The sequence below is a fragment of the Cucumis melo genome, chromosome 5 (assembly GCF_025177605.1).
Source record: "Cucumis melo cultivar AY chromosome 5, USDA_Cmelo_AY_1.0, whole genome shotgun sequence".
NCBI lineage: Eukaryota > Viridiplantae > Streptophyta > Magnoliopsida > Cucurbitales > Cucurbitaceae > Cucumis > Cucumis melo.
In genome coordinates this window covers 28,100,168-28,124,901 of record NC_066861.1, presented here as the reverse complement: position 1 = coordinate 28,124,901, position 24,734 = coordinate 28,100,168, and the positions used below count along the sequence as shown (strand labels likewise).

At 28.6% G+C, this 24,734-nt stretch overlaps 4 protein-coding genes and 1 long non-coding RNA gene across 6 annotated transcripts; 1 reads left to right on the top strand and 4 right to left on the bottom strand.

The window, feature by feature from the left end:
* Window positions 1-941: 941 nt before the first annotated feature.
* On the bottom strand, window positions 942-1,764 carry LOC103496070 (pathogenesis-related protein PR-4-like). The gene is made up of 2 exons (XM_008457796.3): window positions 1,394-1,764; window positions 942-1,228 (listed from the first exon to the last, which is right to left on the bottom strand). The coding sequence occupies exons 1-2, from the start codon at window positions 1,655-1,657 to the stop codon at window positions 1,064-1,066; spliced, it is 429 nt and encodes a 142-aa protein (XP_008456018.1). The 5' UTR covers window positions 1,658-1,764; the 3' UTR covers window positions 942-1,063.
* A 3,735-nt stretch (window positions 1,765-5,499) lies between these two features.
* Window positions 5,500-8,688, bottom strand: LOC103496065 (equilibrative nucleotide transporter 1-like). Its single transcript, XM_008457791.3, has 2 exons — window positions 8,124-8,688; window positions 5,500-6,335 (listed from the first exon to the last, which is right to left on the bottom strand). Exons 1-2 carry the CDS (start codon window positions 8,647-8,649, stop codon window positions 5,626-5,628), a joined length of 1,236 nt encoding a protein of 411 aa, XP_008456013.1. The 5' UTR covers window positions 8,650-8,688; the 3' UTR covers window positions 5,500-5,625.
* Window positions 8,365-9,421, top strand: LOC107991574 (uncharacterized). The gene is made up of 2 exons (XR_001763762.2): window positions 8,365-8,514; window positions 8,942-9,421. It is a non-coding gene; the product is annotated as an uncharacterized LOC107991574 (long non-coding RNA).
* Window positions 9,375-13,159, bottom strand: LOC103496058 (aldehyde dehydrogenase family 2 member B7, mitochondrial-like). Its single transcript, XM_008457782.3, has 11 exons — window positions 12,932-13,159; window positions 12,585-12,719; window positions 12,341-12,483; window positions 11,858-12,011; window positions 11,532-11,761; window positions 11,363-11,452; window positions 10,489-10,662; window positions 10,270-10,407; window positions 10,012-10,149; window positions 9,872-9,933; window positions 9,375-9,789 (listed from the first exon to the last, which is right to left on the bottom strand). The coding sequence occupies exons 1-11, from the start codon at window positions 13,011-13,013 to the stop codon at window positions 9,516-9,518; spliced, it is 1,620 nt and encodes a 539-aa protein (XP_008456004.2). The 5' UTR covers window positions 13,014-13,159; the 3' UTR covers window positions 9,375-9,515.
* A 3,143-nt stretch (window positions 13,160-16,302) lies between these two features.
* LOC103496046 (auxin-responsive protein IAA16) lies at window positions 16,303-21,811 on the bottom strand. 2 transcript variants are annotated; one of them, XM_008457763.3, is made up of 5 exons: window positions 21,170-21,811; window positions 18,065-18,276; window positions 17,514-17,649; window positions 17,057-17,118; window positions 16,303-16,535 (listed from the first exon to the last, which is right to left on the bottom strand). In XM_008457763.3, the coding sequence occupies exons 1-5, from the start codon at window positions 21,427-21,429 to the stop codon at window positions 16,495-16,497; spliced, it is 711 nt and encodes a 236-aa protein (XP_008455985.1). In that variant the 5' UTR covers window positions 21,430-21,811; the 3' UTR covers window positions 16,303-16,494. The 2 variants fall into 2 exon arrangements, with proteins under 2 accessions (XP_008455985.1, XP_008455992.1); XM_008457770.3 differs by having other exon boundaries at window positions 17,025-17,118; window positions 21,170-21,549.
* Between the last annotated feature and the right edge of the window lie 2,923 nt (window positions 21,812-24,734).

Below are 24,734 nucleotides of genomic sequence, written 5' to 3'. Positions count from 1 at the left end.
GTTATGAGTTTACCATAACTCCTGACAATTGGTTTTAGTCATCGGAAGATGTCCCCTGATGGATATTTCACCAGCTCCCAACGATGTCTGCATTGTTGGAAATTTATCTCCAGACACGTTTTTTTTACCATTTTCCATCGAATTCAAACATTAAAAAAAGTAGTGTTTTCTTGTAGTGATATCTTAGCAAAATTATATATGTTTGATATTAAGTATATGCATTATCAACGATCAAGTTACAAATTTGACCTCTATAAGTTGAAAAATAGTCGTCAGACTTTAATTCTTATGTGTGATTTTAAAGGTTAATATTTTGTCTATATAGCTCGATATAACTTCATAAATAGTCCTCATGATTTAATAAAATTCTCATAAATAGTCTTTATTATAAACTATAGGGACTAAATTTTAACATTCGTAGAAATTTGGTAACCATTAGGTATTAGTGACGTCTTGATAATGTTGTGAAGGTTAGGACAAAAGTGGATCTCTAACAACTGAATATAGACTAACAACCTAAACATAAGTTGTCATTTGACCTTAGCCAAATATAAATCACATCTCATAATTAGATTGAGAGATTTCATGACTTCATCTATAATTCGAGTTACTTATAATTTGAGACTAAACGTTGTTTTCACAATTAATTTACATTGTTTGGATAAGAAAAAATTCATCAAAACAAAAAGTAATGGCGAGTGTACATTGATAAATAATTATTAGTCTAAGGTTTTAATTGAAATTTTTCTCAGTTCAATTTTTCTCCACTTGATCATACATTTACTTTTTTTGATAATCTATTTCGTACAAAATGAAGAGTCAAATTAGTTTTTATATGTATCGTCTAGTATGTGACACTATTAGGTAACACTCCTATACTTTTCTTTTTCGAAATTGAAGCATTTATACAAGTAAAAGTACTTCAAACCAATGCTTTAAAATTAAATTAAAGAAAAATAACCTTTTATTTCATACTTTATATTATTATTCCTTCTTTATTCATTACAACATGGATTTCTTTCTTCTTCTAGGGAAGAATGAAATGAAATTTAAAATAGTGAGCTTAGCAATTGACAAATTGATAGTTGACAGTAAGATGGCCTCTGAAGTTTCCATTTCCATTAGTGTCAATTCTCCTAAACACATTCACATCCAAATCTAGCCCTCCATTTGCGCATTGATCAACAATTCTCACTATTTCCGAAGCTCCCGTTTCAGTGTTGGTCACCTGCATTATACTCATCAAAGTTTCTTAATTTAAAAAACTCTACTTTCTTTTTCTATGATAGATTAAATGACTTTAAGGTTATTTACAAACACGGAAAGATTTTTTGTAAAATATGAAAAATGTATGCGGTTAATGAAAAGTTCGTCAACTAAAAGATATACTTACCCTCAAACAACGTCCACAAGAATCACGGCCACGAGGGCCGACAGGGCCGCAAAAGGCAGTCCAACCGTATCGACGACGCCATTCCAGAGGCTTGTTGGCATCCCATGTTGCACAAAAAACACTTGCCCTAAGGTAGTCCCAATTGATGTCTTGTGGGTTGTACAAATGATAAGTAGCTCTTACATTTGTGGCACTTTGAGCATTTGCTAAGCTCAAAACCCCCAAAGCCAACACCAATATCATCATAATACTTCCTTTCTCCATTCTAATTTGCCTTTCTTAATTCTCTCTAATAAAATATAACTCTCTCCCTTATCAAACTTTGTAGGCTTTTTTTTTTTTCTTTTTCTGTTTGTAGGTAAGGTTTCATTGGGAGAGTGCTTTAATTTATAGAGGAATTTGAGTGCATACTTTTCAACTCTATTTTTCTTATTTTAATTATCCTTCTCTTCACCATATCAATTTTGCTAAGTAAATGTGGTGGCTATTCCATTTTGAATTTTCTTACCAATTAATAATCGAATTCTCCATTTTGACTAGTTATTTATTTTGATGTAGACGTATCTTAATAATGTAGGTTTGGATGGTGAAGTTTGAATTTTCTCTTTGATGATTAAAGATAATCTTAAGTTCATTAAGCATATGTTAATACTCAAATGAAATAAATTAAAACATATGCTAAATACAATAAGATTGATTTAAACTTTGGATCAAAGATTTTTTATATATAAGTTTCGATAAATCACAAATCATTAATATAGCATTAGTTGAACTGAGTTTATTTTAAGTAAAAACATCCAAATTAAATAATTGTTATTTAGAAGATCCTTAACAATTAATATGACATTTTACCCTTTTTAATTTTCTTAGAAAAACTTACCTGAAAATTTGAATATTGCGTTATCAACTAAAACAGTGGTGTTTGTTTTTATAATACAATATGATTAGCCTGGAAAAAGATCTTATCTAATATTATACAAGGCAAAGAAAATATTATTGACTTTAAGTTGTACATTTGGGAAATTTTTAAAAATTGGCTAAGTTGGACCATTATTCTCCAGTCTTTCACAAAACTTGATAATTTGATTTGTCACATCACATACCTCAATTGTTAAAACACCATTTTTAAATTATTAAAAAAATAAAAAATTATTTTTAAAAAAAAACATTAAACAACATATATAATGTTAATGTCTTTGGATTGAGGTAACCATATGTAGAGACATGTTAGATGATGATTCTCAAATAGTTAAAATCATTTTTATAATTTTTGTAATTATTTAAAATTAGTTTTGATCTTATAGAAATTAATTTAAAACGATTTACCAAAATCGACAAAACTAGAACAATTTGATTGTGGTTTTCAAATGATTTAAATTATTATGCAATTTCAATGCCCGACAGCCTAAAATTTGACCCTTCACTTTGGAAAGGATTGCTTTTAAATTTCAACAAAAAGAATAGTGATTACTTTTACCACTATATTTATCGTCAATATTAGCAAAGTGCAAACTACGTTTTTATTAGGTTTGATTATTCTACTAACACATTTTCTAAAATATACAAATTAGATTGAAACTTTAAAACTACACAAACCTTTGAATACATATAAATATCAAATATCAGTTGAGTTAAGTTATTATAGATGACAAAAAATTTAACTCATGTTAATTAATTTTGTTTTAAAAAAAAGTTTAATTTAATTAAAAAGTTTATGGTTGGAATTTTAACTTTAAATTAAAAAAAATATTAGATGGAAAAAATATATATATATACATAGATGAAATGAAATGGTCATTTTAGGGAAGTTCAAAAGTTTTAGAAGATTTTGAGTTCTTATTTGTGATATCTTCAACAAAAAAAGTCAAGATTGCACATTCGATTACCATAATTGTTTTTGTTTCTTTTGTTTGAAAAGATACGTGCTATGATAATTCATAATTTTAATTTATACGTTTCAACATAATTATTTCTTTTATATATATGTTTTAACTATTATAAATTTAATTTAGCTTAATTATAATTTGATATTTCTATTTTCAATTGTTGTAGTTTAAAAATGTTACAATTTTGTATTTAGTTAATTATAGATTTATTATCTTATTTTATGTCTTTTGTTTTCATTTTGTCCTTAAATTTTAACATTCATATCTTTAATGGTGATATTTTTAATCATTAGATTATTAGAATTTCTGTTATTAATTAATTTGAAGGAATCAAAAGAAGTATAACTAATCGATTTTATACTCTTTTTTTTTTTTTTTTATCACCACTAAAATTTATTTAAAAACTTTATTTCATAATTATTTTAAATTAATTGAATGTAAGAAAAAACAAGTAAAATAATATAAATTTTGTTATGAATACTCAACTTCAAAACATTGCAATAGACTTATTAACATCATAAGATTTAGATTTAGAGACCAAATTTGAAAGTAAACCTAAAGAACAAAGAATATTTCTCCATAAATTCTATAGGACTATTAAAATGTTGTAATTTAATAGTTAGTTTACTTGGAATTAACATAGCAAGGCATATATTTAATATTGTTTTTGTGTATGTATATATATATTAGTTTATTTAAGAAAAATAAGTAAAGTTTGACTATTCAATGCAACAAATTAAAGGTGACTTGAATTCCAATAATTCTTGATTGGATTTTTTCTAATTGAACCCTAACAAAAAAATTTTGTTAAATGTGTTTAGGTTACATTTTCAGGTAATTAAATTAAAGAATAAGTTGTTTTAAAGAAAAATTATATGTTGACAACGATCTAAAATAGATTTTGAAAAAAAGAGTTTATTGTTATAAAAAGGAGACAACCCGAATATCTAAGAAATATAATATTAAAATTATAAAATTATAAAGAACTCAAAATTTTAAATTTCTTCCTATAGATTTCTCTCTGATGTTTATATCTTACAAATTCGTCATTATTTAGAAACGACAAGCATGAGGTGAATTACATGGTCACTAAGAATGAATATCTTTAAAGATATTTGAGTCAATTATTGATAGTCAACTAACCTTTTTTTTCTCCGACAATTATGAAGACAATTTTCTGATTTTGCGATCGTAAATATAATAAAGTCAAGGTCAAGAATTTATCTAAGAAAAGCCCATCTAGAACATTCTAACAACCATTTTCTTATAAATATATTTGTTTTGGTTTCTTTCATTTCTTTCCTTCACATGCCTTTAATGATGATTTATTTGACGTTTTTTTTCCTATTATTTAATTTTTAATTTAAGATTTTGTTCATAGTATCTTTTACCAATTTTATACATTTTTTATTTCAAACATTTTGGTGATAGTTGTAATTAATACATATTATATCTTAATTAAATTGTCAGATCTTTAGTTGTTTTGATCTAGTGTGGTATCTTTTAAACAAAAAAAAAATTGTTATATTTTATTTGCTGGTAGTTTTTAGTCAAACTTTGCCATAATTGAATTTTAGAAAAACGTCTTTTTATATTTATAAACTTCGAAGATACAACAATTTAAAGTTGTAAGGTCTCTTAATCGATCTTTTCAATATGAGATTATCAACACGTCCCTTAAGAGAGGATAGAGTTCCTTTTTTTTAATTAATGTACTATTCTTAGATTGAGCCAGTAAATTTTTCAGACTAAATACTCGTTTGAGTTTTATGAGTTTCGGTACCCTATTAGATAATGTAAGAATTTATTGGTGTTCTCAACAAGCTAGGGAGTACCATTATCCTTTTTCACGTTTTGCTTGATAAATGTTAGGGAATGTAAGAGCCATGTCACAAAAACATTGACATGACAATATAATCTAAAACTACAATATTATAATGGGTCATGAACAAAGTCTTCGTTTCAATCCTTATACGGCCCGTCACTATTGTTGGGAATGACTTGAACTTTTGGCCCTCTGGAAGTAAAAAAAAAAATGGTCTTTATCTTTTTTATTGTACAACTATGTATGTAGAAACAGTTGCATTTAAGTAATGTACGCACCACGAATTTGGCTAACTTTTTTAAAGTGTTGTTAAACTTAAAAGATCATGTAGAACTTGAAAACATATATAGATTCACATAAAAACGATGCTTGCTTTTTGATAAAACGTAAAGAAGTAACAATTAAGTTTCATCTCATTTCTAGAAGAAGTAATTTGTGTATCTTTCCAATGGTATAAGTTGGTGTCTCTTTCATGTTCATCATGTGTTGGATCAGACAAAACGATCTCATGTATATCAAAGCTAAATGATCCAAAACCAAGACACTATTGAACCAACAACCAAACCAGCAACCAAAAACAAAACCATGACAACTCCTGCTATTTCCGCTTGCTGTAATGGGACAACTTTAGGAGCCAACATCATCAAAACACTTGTCAAATAGCCATTGCTAAAACCCATCAAACAAGTCAACAACATCACAGGAATCTCAGTCCTAAACACTAATGGACCATGAAGACATATAAAGAATAATGGAAAGAACAAAAGTCTCAAAACACATCCACCAACAACAATCTTGAGATTTTTTATAACATAAACTAAAGTGAGTGACTTGCCAACAAGATCAAACACATTGTACCCAAAAATAAGAAGAATAGGGTACCAATCTTTGAGAATTGAAGAATGAACATCCTCACTAATGTAACCTGGAAATATTGATAAAGTCACTGAATAGATTAGGATAATACCAAACTCATACCATTTGATACTCTTTACTATTTGCCACAATGTTAGAGGTCCTTTTTCTTCTTTTTCGATGTTCATAGCTTGAACCTTTAGCTCCTTGTAATACTTCACAATGGGTAGCTTTTCAACCACATTGTAAAATATTATACATATAACTATAATTACAATGGAAACACCAAAGTAAAGCTTTGCGCTTTCTCTTAGGCCAATTGCATCTTGTGAGTATATTGATTTTGTTAGAATCCTCAAAAGAGAAACGATGACTCCTGCACAAATTTAGGATAACTTCTTTTTGTTAAAGTCTCGTTTGATAACTATTTTGTTTCGAATGTTTTCTTCTTTTTTCCTATTGTTATTAAAAACGTTTTAGTTTGTAAATAATAGTTATAATGGTGTCTGAGTCAATTTTAACCTATCGAAATGATAATTAGATTGCTATATGATGACGTAATTAAATAAGTGACGTAGTTGTTTTTGTTTAATTACATGACAAAAGAAGAAGAGGAAAAATTGACAAAATAATCCTGCTCAAGATTTTTACTTTGGCCGTTAAACTTCTATAAAATAATTTAAAATTTTGACATTTTGACTTTAGAAATACCATACAAAGACGTCATTTTTCTTTTCCTTCTCACTTCTCAAATCTCATTTTAACCTTTATTACTTAGAGTGCGTTTTGATTATCTATAGAAAAAAATGATTTTTTAGGAATAACACATTTTTTTTAGATACTTTCTTTAAAATGTGTTTAAATTTTAAATACTTACATGTTTGATTGGATCTTTTTATAAATGTTCATGTATAATTTTGTTTAAAAACTTTTTTTTTTTCAAAATTTGGTACTGAGTATTTTCTTTAAAAATGAATTATTTTTCAAACTCATTTTTAAAAATGCATTTTAAAAAATTATCAAACACTTCAAATTTTTTAAAAATGATTTTCTTTTTTACAAATTTAAACACTTTAAAAAGTAATCCAAACACATTTTTTTATATAAAGATATGTCATATCAACCCAACAAGACAGAAAATTTTAGGTATACAATTCGTCATCCAATTTTAATAGGTAAAGTAGGTCTATATTTATTTTTCATTATATATTTAACAAGTGAGGGCATGAATGTAATTTACTTTATACCTGAATTGTACTTAATTTACTTTTTTTTTAGTTTATTTTACCTTATAGTTCTATTTTATTTATTCATTCTATTCAATACTTCACTAACTTGTTTCGAGAATTCAAACCGAAGAAAAATATATAAAAATAGAAAAGGGCATGGGGAGACGGGAGCCGATGTGAGAGATTTAAACGTTGAAGAAAAAGAAGAGAACAAATTAAACTAGCTTTTAGGTTTATTTGATAAATGTGTTGATTATATATGTTTTAATGTTGTTATAAAAGATTTATAGAATAAGTTAGTAAGATTTCTTGATTATTTATTAATTTAAATAATATGATGAACTGGTTTTTAGCTGCATCATCATTCCTTTAAAAAAATTAACAAATTCCTAACAACAGAGATCAAAGTAAACTTTTGAAAATAAAAATAGAACTAAGGTATAAAATTTAAGAACAAAAATAGGATTTAAACCTTTAAATAAATTAAACTGAGTAATACTTTTAAGAAATTCAATCGAAAAAGAAAAATAATTTAAGTATATTTATGGGCTACACGTATCCTATCAAACAAATTTGAGAACTATCTAATATATACATTGCTTCTCTAATCTATTGATATTAAATTTATTTTATATAGTCTTCTTTATTCTTAAATTTATGTAAAAACTTTTCCATAATGAATAATTTTTCATACTATATTTATTTATTGTGTGTCACGGGATCTACTGATATGCATGTAATGAATGAATGCAGTTGGTGTAATTCCAATAACTCTCTCCGTCACAAACATTCCCATCACTAACCCAACCCCACCGTTATCTCTTCCTCTTCATCTACTCCGATCACAACAAATTTTTAACGGCGAGCGATGTGAGATATTGCCATGGAATAATCTAAGGGAAAAAAGAAAAAATGAAGTGAAGAGAAATAACTACCAGAACCCGCGTTGCCAGCCATAACAGCCTGCATGTACTTCTCCGGCAACTCTCCGGCGGAGCCAATCACTCCACCTTGCACCACCGCATCCGCCGCCCCACACAGAATCACCGATCCGACGGTCACATAAAACCCTTTGTATAATCCAACCCTACCCTGAATGTAAACCACATCCATAACAGGGACCAAAAGCAGAGTCACCACAAAAAGGCTCAAACCCAAGTTGATTCTGAAGCTTGGGTTTGAGTTTTGGGTATAAAAGACGATGAAGATGAGGCAAATGAAGGAAACCCCCATGTAAACAATGGCGAAGATTCGATCGATGTTTGTTTCTGGGTAGAGATAGGAAAAGTAATCGATTGCTGTGACGAAGGCGTTCCATGGAAGGAGGTAACCTAATCCTAACGTAAAGTAGATTATGTAAGCTAAATTGAATGAATCTTTGGGGATTTTTTTGGGTTTTGTAATGATGGATGTGGTTTTAAGAAGTGGGGTTGATTCCAAATCTTCATTGGTAAAACCCATTTGAGAGTTGAAGGGTTTAGGGTGAATTAAAGCGGGAATTCATGGTTGGAATTTATTGTGTTTATGAGTCCTGTTCTGTGTCATGATTCATGGCATTCCATTGCATCCTGATCTCAGCCATTTATGTTTAGTTCTAATTAATATTCAATTTGATTGCGACTATGTTAACAATTATACTAATTTTCTGCTTACGTCACAAAACACTTAGATCGGACTAGCTACTTTACTTTATCCTTCCCAGCACTCTTCCTTATATCCGCTCCTATTTACATTTCTCCTCTTCAAACACTAGAGGTAGAGCGAATGGAAAATGGGATTCTGGTGAAATGGCCAGAAAGAGGAACTCAAGGTTAGTGCATTTCAAAGGTGGTGGTTGAAGCGAGTGATGGACACTCGGACGATGGCCACAAGTAACGGAGAAAGGAAGGTATGAAGGTAGGTGCATGGGGGAGAAACGAGTGCAAGGATGGGACTAACAGAGAAAGTAACGATCGCGATCAAGGTGTTATATGACACAAAAGGTTAATATGCATTATGTTTAGAATCCATTTCATTCGACATTATGACGCAAGGTAGATTAGGTCATTTGTATAAAAAAAAAGAAACTCTATTGTAGAGGGGTGCTACTTGCCTTCTTAGGATATAACCCAATTAATTATTTCAACAAGCAAAAGGTTGTATTATATATCGAATTAGTCAAGGTAGGAGAGGCATTTCAAACGAGCTTTAATTTGAGAAGTCAAGAAAGGATCTATTTTATTTATTTCTGAAATCTGGACTCTTCTATTTATTGGTGACAATGTGAACAACAAAAAGAACAAGAAAAGGGAGAAACGTATGCAATGGGATTCATCCATTCATCCATCCTAAAGCCAAGCAGGGTTTTCCAAAGGAGTGACCACAGCCTTTACTTGCAGGTAATTGCTAAGGCTGTAAATTCCCTTTTCTCTCCCATGTCCACTCATCTTGTACCCACCAAAAGGAACTGCAGCATCAAATATATCAAAGCAATTGATCCATACTGACCCGACTCTCAGCGAGCGTGTCAACCGGTTGGCTGTGTTGATGTTTTGAGTAAACACACCTGCAGCCAGTCCATAACGACTTGCATTCGCCCTCCTTATCACCTCATCCATATCCCTACAATTACCAAAAAACTCAATCAACCCTCATATTGATATGGAAAGACTCAAAATTAGAAACTAGTGAAGCCTTCACTTACTTGTATTTTAGGATTGTTTGTACTGGACCAAAAATCTCCTCCTGTGCAATTTTCATGTCATCCTAAATGCAGAGAATTATGATGACGTTAGATAGTTATAAATATTATGTCTATCGTAAAAAAACTGGGAAAAGATATACCTTGACATTTGAGAAAACTGTTGGTTGGACATAGTAACCCTTGGAACCAAACCTTTCTCCTCCTGCTTCAAGAGTGGCTCCACCTTCAATCCCATATTTTATATATTTCAATATCTTCTTGAATTGTTCGCCATCAACCTGTACTTGATTCGAGTAGGATAAAAATCATTATGAACATGTGGATTGACTTGGCTGTAAAAAACAAAGAAAACTTGATACAGAACTTGCTGTGTTCTGTTCTAGTTCTTGCTCACTCACCTGAGGACCTTGCTCGATTCCACCTAAGAAAGGATCACCAACAACACGGTTTGCAGCTCGGTTCCTTGCTTTTTCTAGAAACTCGTCGTATACTTTTTCATGAACAAAAGTACGAGAACCAGCACAGCAACATTGTCCCTGTAAGAGAACCATTCTTTTAGTGGAAGATCAAAACGATTATATGATCCTGGCAAGTTATCCTTTTTTTTTTTGAAGTACCTGGTTGAAGAAGAGAGCAAAGTGTGCCATTTCCACAGCCTTGTCTACATCAGCATCCTCACATACAATGAAAGGGGATTTTCCGCCAAGCTCCAATGTTACTGGCTTCAGATTGCTTTTTGCGGCTAATTCAAGTACAACCTTCCCTGTTTCGGTTGATCCAGTAAAAGCAAGCTGGGAACAGAGCGAGACGTTTCATTCTTACTTTTTATTTTTTTAAGAATTGACCTTTTCAGTGCAGCACTCATAGATCCGACTAGGTTTGCCATATTTTTAGTTTCAAGCAACTTAAAAGGGGTTCTTGGATGTGAGGTTTGAAGAGTTGTGAAGACGTGGGATCCACAGTGTAAAGTGTTAATGAAGCATAAAATTAATATTTTCAAGTCATGGACCCACAAACTACTTGAACCAAAGAGTTGAATTTACAAGTCAACTCCAACTCCAACTTCGTGAACCAAACACCCTTTTATGGTTTTATTAGTATCTAAAAATTATGATAGAAATTCTCACTAATCAAAAGATCAAATGAGAATGACATAGATACCATACCATACAATGAGTCTTTATGACGGAATCTTTTCACAATTAAACAACAATTCAAAGAATCTATTCATATAGTACTCGCCCATCTCGTTATTCTACAAAAAGATAAATTAATTGAGGTGGCTGCTTCACAATGATGGTTAGATATGGATTCAAAAAATCTAAATTAAGGTATTTCTATCTCATAATCTATGGAGAATTGGAGACTTGAAAGAAACCAATTATCTCTCTTTTTTGTAATAATAGTCTTAAATCATCAAATTAACCCAAAAGCTTAATCTAGTGAGTGAAAGCAAAATTAATATTATATATCATTCAACAAATTGCTTACTTTATCAACTTCCATATGACTAGCAAGAGCAGCACCAGCAGTAGGTCCATAACCAGAAACAATATTCAAAACGCCCTCAGGAAGTCCAGCCTGTCATAGAAAGATGAAACAGTTTAAGCCTGATGCCAAGTAAGAAAGAAAGAAAAGTTTTTGATAATCGGCCATCTACCTCATGGAATAGCTTAGCCACCAATAAAGCAGACAAAGGTGTTTGCTCAGCTGTCTTCAGAACAATAGTATTCCCACATGCTAACGCTGGGCCGACTTTCCAAGCAAACATAAGCAGAGGAAAGTTCCATGGAATGATCTGACCCGCCACACCAATAGGTTCGTGCAAGGTTTGTACATGATACGGGCCATCGGCAGGAACTGTGAGTCCATGGATCTTATCCGCCCATCCTGAGGTAAAGTGTAGACAATGCAAGGCAATTATAACACATTGATTGATAAGTCAACTTGTACAAAAATTAAACTCGAAACCTTCACTAAACATACCGCCATAGTATCGAAAGAGACGTACGAACATCGGGACTTCAATTTTTAAAGATTGTTCATATGTTTTCCCATTATCCCATGTTTCGAGTGCTGCAACTTCTTCCGCATGCTTTTCAACCAAATCTGCAAACCTCAAAATTATCTTTGACCTTTCCTGCAAACGAGTCATCGATTAGATAAAGAACATAGATACGGATATGAGACATGGATACAATAACAAGTCATTTTTTTAAAAAAAAAAAAAACTAAGACAGAGGCACATTAATTAAAAGGAAAGTCAAAGTCAATGAATCCATGCATTTGCTTAAATAATTAGGTTGATACGTAGTTCACTCACAAATTATTATTTTTGTGTTACATATGCCTATTGGGGTATACATAACAAATGTCGGTCCTACTTTACTTTGAGTTTGCATAACCAATGTAAACATGTAATGCACTAATAAAGCGTCTATGCGGCTATATCCAACGAGAAGAGCTCACATAAGCAGTCATTTTAGGCCAAGGCCCTTCATCAAACGCCTTGCGTGCAGCAGAAACTGCAATATCAACATCTCTAGCATCACCTTCAGCAACATTAGCAATGACTTCCCCAGATCTTGGATCCAAAGTAGGAAATGTTTTTCCTAAATTAACAGAAAACAAACAAAACCGATTGAAAAAAACTGTTTCAAAAAGTGAAAATCAAGCGTTTTCAAAGAAAAAAAAAAAAAAAAGAAACTCAAACCTGAGACTGAATCCACAAACTGTCCATTAATCAATAACTGATTATAATTCACTTTCACAGATGGAGTGATAGGATCTTCAACAGCAGATGCAGTACTATATTTAGCAATTGTTCTTCCATTAAAACCCCTTTTCCCTAATCAAAACACAATACAGTTCCATATCAATCCATTAAACAGTCAACCAATCAAATAAAAACAAACAGAAACTAGAATCACAATCTAATGATCAAAAACAAAAAAGGGGTTCCCTGATTCGATTAATTAATCGAAATTTCTCTGAAAAAAACAGAGATCATGAGACGGGTTATTGAAAAAAAAAATCAGAAGAACTGAATTGTGTAATTACCTTTGGAAAGGTGGAGCGAAGAAGAAGAAGAAGAAGAAGAAATGGAACGAGATAAGAGTGAGGATATCCTCCGAGACGCCATGATCGTGAAATGAAGAATCTTGAAAAATAATCTTTAATTTATATTTGTTTTTGAGAGCTTAATCTTCCTAGCGTTGAATGATTGCACTTTTCTTCTCTTCTTGTGATGGTCTTATATGTATTTTATACTATGATGATAAGGGAAAGTGGAAACGACTCTTTTTGTGTTTAATTATCCGTTTTTCTTTATTCTTAGGAATTTTCCGTTTCTGTTTTTAATTATTATAATCGTTTCTTGTTTTTGTTAAATTAGAATTATACTTATTAGGTGTAAACTAAATTAGAATTTTATACTATATCTGAAAAAGCAAAAATATTTGAGATATATAATGGGATGACGTGTATGAAAATAGAAGGAAAAAGAAGAAAAAAGAAAAAAATGTTTCCTTCATAGAAATGTTTCTTCAAATTTGAACAAAGATTTGGGTCAACTCAAGTGGTGATTTTGAAAAACAAGGATGCATCTAAGTATTTTGTTTTGCCGTATGAATTGGAATGATTGGTTGTCATCCAATGAAAAGCAATACTTTGTTGTATCTTTCCATACCTATCTTTTCTTTTTTGTTTCATTTAGTTTTCATTGGTTAAGTAGAATCGATAATTAAATATACATCCGAAGATGATAGTAGTTTATTGATATGCTTAACTTTAAATATTTTTATTCATTTGACTATATTTTAAAATAATCCTATTTTATGTGGGAAGAATTTTACCATGTGTCGACGTCTATAAAAAGAGAACTAGTGAAATGAAATAGATGCAGTCTGTGAGCACCGAGAGAAGTTATTATAGTCATATTACTTTTTGGATGTAGAATAGCCTAATTTGAGTTATATTTAAAATAATATCAATATAGCTTTAGAGTACTTATGATCAAATCAAAAAAATAAGTTTGTTATGGAACTTACTCTCTTTACTTAATTAGAGGGGTGAGCATGATGTACAGAAAAACCAGTGACCGACCAAATCGAAGTCTTGGTCGGTCGAAAAACGAGAGGGATCGATTGGGTTGGTTACAAAATTTCAAATCGAAAATTTTCAAAAAGTATTTCTAAATGTTAAAATCGATAATAAAAAAAATGAACCGACCCTTCTCATGAATGTCGAGGTGGGTTTGAACATTTACTAAACCAACTATAGCCGGTACAATGGCGATTTTGTATAAGTAAACAATAGACTCCAAACCGACCGATGATGATCATACTTGAATTAGACCTTAACATGATAAGGTTTGGTTAGAACTCAATTTCAAAATGAGGCAATGTTCATGATGGACACTCTTAGCTATTATCAGGCATAGATCTTAATCAATCACTAAGAATAGAAAGCTTGGACGTGTTAAGAAAAACTATTTCAAAAGCAATGAATCTTAATTAATCAAATAATTGGAAATTGACAACATGATAGGAGAAGACGAGGGGGGCTGTTTTGTGCAAAATATTATATGAAAAGGGACCTGATATTAATTATGGGGAAGTTAAAGGAGTTTAGTGAAAATTTTAGGAAAAAAAGGTCAAAGATTTGCAAATATTGCAAGATAGCCTCCAAGATTGACGCTGGCAGCCCATCACTCCCCCCTTCTTTTTTCAACCATTTTCTTTCCATGCTTTCAATTTATTCTATTTTTAGTTTTTATATAGAGAGTGTATCAAAAAACATTAACGAAAATTTTTATAAACATAAAAAATCAGTAAAATATTTACGGTCCGGATAACAAAATAAAAAAATCATAAAGTTGGTCAATTTTTTAAGTATTTCAGGTTTGACCCTCTTTTCCTTCATCTTTCTTCTCTTTCTCTCTCGCGATTTTTTTTGTTGAAATAATAATTATTTTTTCAATCAATAAATATTGTATTATTTTGTTCAAGGTCGTGTACTAAATATGGTGTAGCAATTCTAAACTAACAAACAAAGAATCTTAAAAAAAAATCGTCAGCAAAATCTAAACGAGTCAAACGAAATTAATATATTACACACGCTGTCAAATTAATCATGTGTTGACAGGACATTTTCTTTTTGTATTTTTCATTGTGCGCCTGTGAACTTTTTCTATTTTCGAAACTGTTTTAAATATTTTTTTTGCTTTGATATATTTTTTAAAAGACCTTTATAGTATGTTGTTTATAAACTTAATTATTTTTGTTGATTTAAAATATATTTAGATATACTAGGTTTTCATCAACACATATATGTATATATATATCAATTTTGTTATGAAAATAAAATTTATTCTCGATATATAACTTTTGAGGTAATGAATACATTTTCTTCTTTCCTTCTTTCTTTGTTCTTTTCCTTCAACTCTTCATTATTTTGTATTGTTGTATGAAAAGGTAACCAAATAGTTGTGGTAATATAATAAAGTTGAGGGTTGTAGGGCTAAATGATAGATTTGAAGAAAATGAAAGAAAACAACAAGGACAGTGTTGCTGTGAGGCTAACCAATTAGCATCATCGACATCGACCATTTGTTATTATACGAATTCCAATTCTAAAATATCTTAGACTCATTAATATCCGTAATTTTTTTTTTCACACCCAAATATTTAAAGATCAAATGGGTTCCAAATATATATTTCATTTACCTACGAAAGAAAATAAAATAAAATTTTAATTTAATGTGCATATATATTTATTTATTAAAAATTACTACTGTTCTAGTTTTTCCATTTAAAATAATTTTTGAATTTGATCATTTAAAATTACACAATATAAATTATGCTAAATACAGTTTAAAATGTTGAAAAAATTCAATATAAAATTTAAATGTTTTATAGAAAAAACAAAATTATATTTAAATACATTTTTTTTTTTGGCTCAAAGTTAATTATTCCAAACACAACTATTGATATAATATTGTCATATTATTCATTATATTTCATGTGAAACTTAATTAAAGCTATAAGTGGTCATTAGCTACATGTGAGAGAGAATCAAGATTGCATCTTTCTGAAGATCAAAAAAGTTGAAGGAATTTAATTGTTCTTTTATTAGAAAAAAGTTCTTTTTTTTTTCCTTTTCGGAAAAGTTCTTGGTAACAGAGATTTTAACTTTTGAAATTGATATAACATGCACCTTTTTCATTTGTGGTTATCTATATTATTATATATATAGATATGTATGCATACATATAAGATCAAATTTTATCTATTGATTATATAGATATATGTACGTATAGAAGATATTATTTATATGTGTACGTAGACGAACAAATTCTATCTTAATAAGAATACATAATCACAACACTAAATCGAAAAAGAGAATAATGCAATATAAAGATGGAAGAGAAATAATTAAAAGTTTTAAAGTAGAAATTAAAACCACTCTATGCTAATGTTGAATTTATATAATATCCCTACAAATTCAAATTCAACATCAATTGTTCTTATATAGATATAATATTATATTGATTTAGAAGAAGAAAAAATTGAAAATTGGAACCATATGATATCAAACAAATTTTTGTTATTGGCAAAAACAGCTCAGCTTCTGTTGTTCTTTTGTTTCTCCATTGATCTTGGTGCTGTCAATGATTAAATAAATTTTGGAAACATCAAGAAGATATATCCCAAAGAAGATAATATGTATAAGATAATTATAAAAAAAATCAAGAAGATATATCCCAAAGAAAATATGTGCATATATACACACACACACACACACATATATATATATAGCTTTATATTCTTTTGTTTATCTTTCTCATGCAATCTACTGTTTTTTTTTTTTTTTTTTCTTTACTGGGTCCATAGTACTTTTTAAAATTAAAGTGATTTCTTTATTAAATTACAAATTTAGCTTATGTTGTCGTAGAAAGAAAGGTAGAGTTCCCTTACTGCTGTTTTAAAAATAGGAAGGTTTAGGTATTGATACTAAATTCTAGCTATAAATCGATTGAATTCAACGTTTTTCTTCAAATTACAGGGATCAAATTTATCGTTTAACAAATTATATTTTAGAAAGATATTTATGCATGCATAATCGAGAGAGGAGAGAGAGAGACATAGTTTACCTAATTTTAAATAGTAGAAGGTGATGACTTACCTAATCCAATGGCATCAGACTCTTTCATGATCCTCAAACGTTTGCATGAATCAACAAACATCCTACGTCAAATTAATGTGATATTAATTATTCTTTTTTTGTAACAAATCAAAATCGAGAAATCAAGTAATATTTGATAATATATGTATCTATATATATTATAATTAATCCAAGGATAATTTTAAATTTATTAGCAATCAAGTACTCCATAAATATTTGCATATATTAAATCATAATATTGATAGGCTTTATTAAATTTGCAATTCTTTATATATAGTCGTTGCTACATATTTAATTATTCTTCGTAAAAGTGATATTATCCAATGCAATTACCTTAAACTCATATTATAACGATGATCCAAGGTTTATATAAAGTTAATTTTTTTTTTCCAATAAACAAAAAATAATGGTTATAATAAATGAGAAAGATATATATGAGAAAATTGATTAAACTTACTCCCATGGGACATCCCCAACAAGCATCCAATCTCCATCTTTGTCTTCGTAGGTGGGTACATATTCTGACCCATTCAAAAGGTCTACTGATTTGCTTTCATTCATGAAATCCTTCATTCCTTCTGATTCGCACTTTCCTGTCAATTCCACTCTCAAAATATATTACTCAAAAAAATAATTATAACTAAGAAGCATGTAATGTCAACCAACTATATGTTGTATCAGATATACAGTAAGCTTTGGATTTTTTTCCTACTCCAATTTATTATAACTTTACTATTAACAGATTCATAAAACCTGCACATTGAAAGCAAGCAACTAAGTGTGAATAAAATACTTTAACCAAATCTTTTAGAATCAAAGCTTGAAAAAGTGATCGAACTATTATTTATTCATGTTTGTCAGCAATAAATAATATAAAAAGTTTCCACATGAAAAGCTTGATTATTAAAATTTCTAAAAAATACATTAAAACATGTGTAAATATTGACTCTGATTGTCCATGTGAAAGAAGAATTAAAAGTAAAAGGAAAAGGAAAAATGTATACGTACCAATAGTGAAGGAGCTAAACATTTTGGCAAGAGCATGAGAGAGGTCTTTATAGCTGCCGTATAACTTCAAGTCCACCTTCCGTAAATAAGGAGCACCGTCCATACTTACTTTTACGAACGACCCTCCACCCTCATCTCCGCCCTTCCTTGACGACGACACTCCTAAGTTCTTTCGAGATGATCGTACTGGTGGCCAACCCACTACTTGTGTTCTGTGTTGATAGGGAGGGTATTCAAACTAATTACCATAAACGTTCATCCAATGAGTTCAAGTTCAAGGGTTGAGTTATCGAAGATCGTGCCCACTTAATTCAACTCAACTCTCAGACCTAGCCCTATATCAATCTTGGGCCTTCAATTTTTAACATTGGCCCATATCGAATCGGCCCATGGATGATGGCGTAGTAAAGTCTATCGATAATAGATTTCTAATCGTTGATAGACTCTTAAGACCAATATTTAAAACATGGTATATCAACTCTAGACTCCTATCAGTGATAAAATTTGATAGATTTTACTTTATTTGTAATTTTCTTTAAATGTTGTTATATATTTAATTATTTTGAATTTAATTGTTATATTGACAACTATTCCTAAAATTGTTAACTTTAATTTAAGTTTATCTAAAGACACTCAAGCAAAAAAATATGTTCAAAGTTTGAAAACCCGAAATCGAATATTCAAGTCACATTATTTTTCATAATCATTTTAGATTTTATTAATTTCACCAAACTTATGTTTGATTACTCTTAAATTTCATATTTTAGTTTTCGTATTAAAAAATAAATAAATACTTAGTTGAACTCAAAAAGAAAATTAGGAAACTACTTTTCTAAAAAAAAATTTAATTGACGAATTAAATCTACAAAAATTATTTACAAAATCTATACACAAACAATATTATATTATAGCGTAACAATTTGATACATTGTTATATTTATAAATCTTTTAATTCATTTTACTATATTTAAAAATAAACCTTTTGTTTTCTGACATTTTTATATTTTAATTTGATTTTTAATAACATAACTAAAAAAATATATTTATAAGTGAAAATAGTGCTTATAAACTTAATTTATAACTAAAAAAATATATTTATAAGTGAAAACAGTGCTTATAAACTTAATTTAAAAAGTTAAAAGTCGAATAGTTAGGAAACGAGTCCTTAATAACCAAAATATAATTCCTTTCGAAATCTTTTCTCTTTTCTTAAAGAATATGAAGTGATGAACCATTTTTCCTTTTTTTTTTTTTTTTTTTTTGTTTATCTTAATATTTAATTGAAGCTATCTTATTATTTTCGTAATTAAAAAGAAAAAAAAAAGTCAATGTATAAGCATTTCTATTTTTGGAGTAAGCACTTTTATTTTTTTGTTGAATGTTTGGTTGGTGAGAAAAAAAGCAAAAGATTCGTTATGTTTTGTAATTTTGCTTAATTTTCCCGACAACCAACCAACCGAACCATTCAAACTTCTCAACCTTTTGTTGTGTTCTAAGGTCATCTTAACCTTTTCTTTTTCTTTTTTGATAATCCCAATAACTCCTTTTGAATCATCTTCTTCAATCATCATCATTCTCTACATATAAAATATATAAAGAAAACGATGCAAATGTTTTTATAACTATTAATTTTTTTAATATAAGATTCTACCACGAAAAACAATTTCGAAGTCAAAATATACATATTTCAAAAGTAATTAGTATATCGAATAATCAATTCAAGTTAAGGATATTTGAAAGCGGAGTTATAGATATAATAATCGGACTCAAAATATTAATAATTATAATACAAAATAAAAAATAAATCCATGTGTAGCAAAATTTAGATTTAACTTTCGAAGTTTATTAAAAGTAAACTTATATGCTTATAGAAATTTATCTCGAATTAATCTATCACTCATAAATTATTGGCCTTAAAATGGAATTTTTCTTATTATAAAATAATATCTATAACTTTCGTTAGATATTTTAACAATGGCAACCAAGTGGGAAAAAGAAAAATAATTGTAAATAATTGATATAATTAAAATACTATGTTCGATTTTAGTCTATATTACTGAGTTAAATCACTAATCAACCCAAAAATTTATCTATTATATATATCACGATATTTTGAATGTGAAAACTTAATACCTACACTTTTAATAAATCTTAAATTTAGCATTTTAAAATTAAAATTTATCAAAATTTATTCGATAAAAATAATACTTGTCATGCAAGAAACAAAACGTATAAATATATTTTTAATTTTCAAAATTCATAAAAAGAAAATTATATTTTATTGTTTTTAGTATAATTGAATAGACTGATTTAAAAACCAATACAAATTTATACAAAATCGAGTTAAGTTCTTGTTCGCAATTATATTTTATAGTCGCCTATTATATTTTTTCCTCAAAACTTGCTTCTATATTCCTTTTAAATTATTAATAATTATACCTCCAACATTTATTGATTTTGATAAAATTATTCTTCCTAAAATAACTAGGTTATTTATTTCTCCATATTTTCAAAATAGAAATACAAATGATGAGGTTGATTTTAAATATATAGTTCACGATTCCATTTTAACCTTAAAATTTTAAAAACATTCGCTATATTATCTCTATTTCTTTTCAATTCTTACCTTTTTTTTTTGCTTTTTCGACGTGTCCACGACATATATTTATGTTTCATTTCAATTCTATAACTAAAATGAAAGCGGCAATAAAATAAAATAAAAAATAAAAAATTATCAATTTTTTGTAAGACAAGGTAATTTCAATTACTCTATATATATAACAAAGAAAATACAAAGTTAATGTGTTTTTAGAAGAACAAAAATAAAAAGAAACAAAGCTGATGCTAATATAATTTTAATTTTACCCTTTCTAAACAAACCAAATTTTTATATATATCTTAATAAACCCTAAACTTTTAGTAATTAATCACCTTCTTAGTTTCCATATCTAATTCTCAAATTTTATTACTAATATATATATATTTGAAAACAACCTAAATTCATATTTCTAGAAACAAACAAGAAAATAAAAAAGATAATATTTGTTTTGATATGAGTTAAGCATAAACATGAATTAATGAGAAAAGAAGAGAAAGAAAATTTACTTGGACGGAGGTTTAGCAAAATCGTTAGGTTGTTGCGAACAACTTTTAATCTCTTCCAAATTCGTTCCCTCTTCCTTCGCCGACGCCATTGAAGAAGCTAAATTAAGCTTCAAATCCACAGTTTCCATAAACCCTCTCTTCCCGGCCGAACTACTCTTCCCACCGCCGCCTCCGTCGCCGCCGGGCAAGCCGAGGCGGAGCTCCGTCTGCTCGAAATTGATCAAGATCGCACTGTACTCATCGTTCTTCCCTGATTCCATTTCTTTTTCTTCGAATTCGTTTGGATTTTTTTTTTCTCTAATTGTGTGTCTTTGATTTTGGTTGTGAAATCGCTGAGATCGAGAAATTCTTCTTTTGTTTGAGAACGGACGAATTTGAGATTTGGGGATTGGAATTGGATATGTTATATTAATTATTAAGTTTTGTGAAATGGACCCGCTTTTTTTCTTCTTTTTGGAAAAATGGTGTTGGAATTTGAGTTGAAATTACGATTTTGGGTTTAGAAAATGTTGAGAAATGGCTCTATGATTTGATGAGGAAAGAGGGGTCGTTTTGGGAGTTTTTATTTTTCTAACCTTCTTGGATTAAATTGTATGTTTATTCTTAGTTTTCAAACATTTTTGAAGTTGTGAATAATAATTTTCTTATTGAAAGATAGTAAATTATATGAGTCGTTAATTTTGTGTTTAATATGTTACCGTTTTGATCATTCTTTTAACTTTTGACTTTGGATTATCGTCTTCCTATTTTAGATGAAAGTCAATTTCTTTTTCTTAACAAAATAATGATTTTTTTATTAAAAAAATTGGAGTATTTTACGGAAAGATTAAACACTTTTCAAACAGAAAAAATAAGTACACTAAATTGTAAAGTAAAAAAGAAAACCTATCGAACATGTTTTTAACTTCAAAAATCTATACACATATCTAAAAGTTTAGAGACTTAAATTACCGGGTAAATTTAGAGTGTCTTAATTTGAAAAAAAAAATCGGTATTTAGCAACTTTTTAAAATTCATTTAAAAAAAGATTGAAAAATAATATATTTTAAAGAAAACACTCAAAATCAAATTTTGAAAAAATGGGTTTTTAAACAAAATGACATTATATAAACACTTGTAAAAAAATATCTAACCAAACACCAAACATGTAAGTATACTCATTTTGAAAAAAAATATTTTAAAAAATGTATTTTTGACAAATATTTTTTTCATAGATAATTCAAACACACTCTTACTTTAAAATTTTAAAGCGATAACATAAATTTATGTTCGAAAGTATATGATTAAAATTATTTTAAAGTACAGATATCAAAATGATATTTTAACCTAATAAATTATAAACATTTTTAGATGAAGTTCAAATTAAAATTAAAGCTCCAAACTATGAGGGGGTAAATTAGTAAATTAATGTGATAGAAATGAAAACGAGATTTTGAATTCAGAAAAAACATAGAAAAAGGTAATAAAAAGAATTAGAAAGTTAGCTCTCGCTGTCTAATTAATTAGACATAAATCGGAATATGGTAATTTTCAAAATTAGAATTAAAATTCCATTTTGGAGAAAAGTGCGATCCTCTTTTTTTCCTAAAAGGAAAAAAGAGAGATCCTTTTTCAAAAAGAAGGAATGTGTGAGTGATTTGTGTAATGTAATGTAAATGTAAATGTAATGTAATGTGTAGAGAGGCTCACGCAAATCGCATGATAACAACAGAAACAATATGGGGACGGTGTAAGATGATGCCACGTGTGTAAGTTTGTTGGATTGAAGTGATGTCATGAGTGACGTGGTTTTGGAAAATGATTATAGGACGACAAAAGCCCTATTGGAAACTCCTCTTTTAAGAATTTCTTTTCGATTTGTTTGTTAATTTCCCAACACTATATTGTTTTTTTTTATTTATTAATCAAGTTCCCTTTTTTAAATTTTAAAATAAAAAATTATAATTGAATATTAACTCTTATTATTTATCCAAAATTAAATAAATAAATTAGTTGGGTTAGAAGTGTTAGATCACATATTCCCCACCTAAACTTTAATTAATTAGTGTATTAAAAATATATATATATATATATATACATATACACATATGTATATGTATCTGTATATCCATGTATGTATTCGTATTTTATTTGTATTTTTAATGTCATCAAATGTAATAAGCTATGTATTACGAATGTCAACATTTAAAATTAAAAAGTATTATTACTAATTTATGATAAAAAAAGATTTATTTTATAGATAACTATATATATTTAGAAAAAGTTATATCAAACTCGTTTCGACGTTGGATGAAATGTAAAAAAATGAAAAATTAAAAGATCGATCGAATATTAATTTTTTTTATTTTTATTGAAAAAATCGATCAAATCAATGGGTGTGAAAGTTGTCAAAAGTGTTAAAATAAGACTCGTTCTACAACATTATTTGAATTTGATTTTTTTTTTTTTAAATCAAGTCTATAAACACTTTTTTTTTTTTTCCTTGGTTATTTACTTCTAAAAAAATAAGTCTAAATTCTAAAAACTAAAATAAAATACTCTTAGAATTTGACAAAGAATTCATCTATCTTACTAAAGTAAAATGAAAGACTATTAAAAGAAGAATGGAGAGAAAGCAGAGCTAATAGTTACCAAATGCACATCTAAACAAATTTCTTAAAATTATCGTATGTATAATTGTACGTATATGAAATTAGCAGTTCTATCTTTTCGTATTTAAATCGATCTTCACATTACTAATTTATTATCCATATATATATATTAACTAATAAAAAGAGTGGTAAATAATAATAAAAAAACATATGTTAGAATTTAAGATAACATATATATAGACATATACATATATAGGGTTTCCTTTTTAAGAGGAAAGGATAAGGTTAAAAAATGTGAAGAGAAAGATGGGATATAAACCTTTGCCATTACCATCTTGTCAATAATGCTTATACCCTTCACCACCATTAATGGTCACCATTCATGGAACCTTAGCTCTCTCTCTCTCTCTCTCTCTCTCTCTCTCTCTCTCTCTCTCTCTCTCTCTCTCTCTCTCTCTCTCTCTCTCTCTCTCTCTCTCTCTCTCTCTCTCTCTCTCTCTCTCTTATTGTTATTATTATTATTATGATTTCATATTTAACAAGGCATATGGGTCCATCTATCTTTTCCCTCTCCACAACATGGGCAAAAACCAAAATCTTTTCATACTATATGTAAATATAATTTATGATATATATAAATATATATATATGTCAATTATCAAAACCTATAAAAGTTTCCCATCAAACAAATATATGATATGAAAATCATATGGTTTTGTTGTTGTTGTCGTCATTGATTGTATATTCTTTTTTTTCTTTTTTTCTTTGGTTTGGTTTGGTTTTGTGTTTCCTATAAGAGATTCATGTATACCTATATATTGTTGTTTGATTTTGTTTTCAAATTTGTCTTTTGATTTTGTTTTTATTGTTATTTTGGATTTAACTTCTTCAAAAAAAAAAAAAAAAGAAAGAAAGAAAGAAAGAAAGAAAAGAAAAGAAGTTATAGATAAACTAAAATTGTTGAATCTTACTAT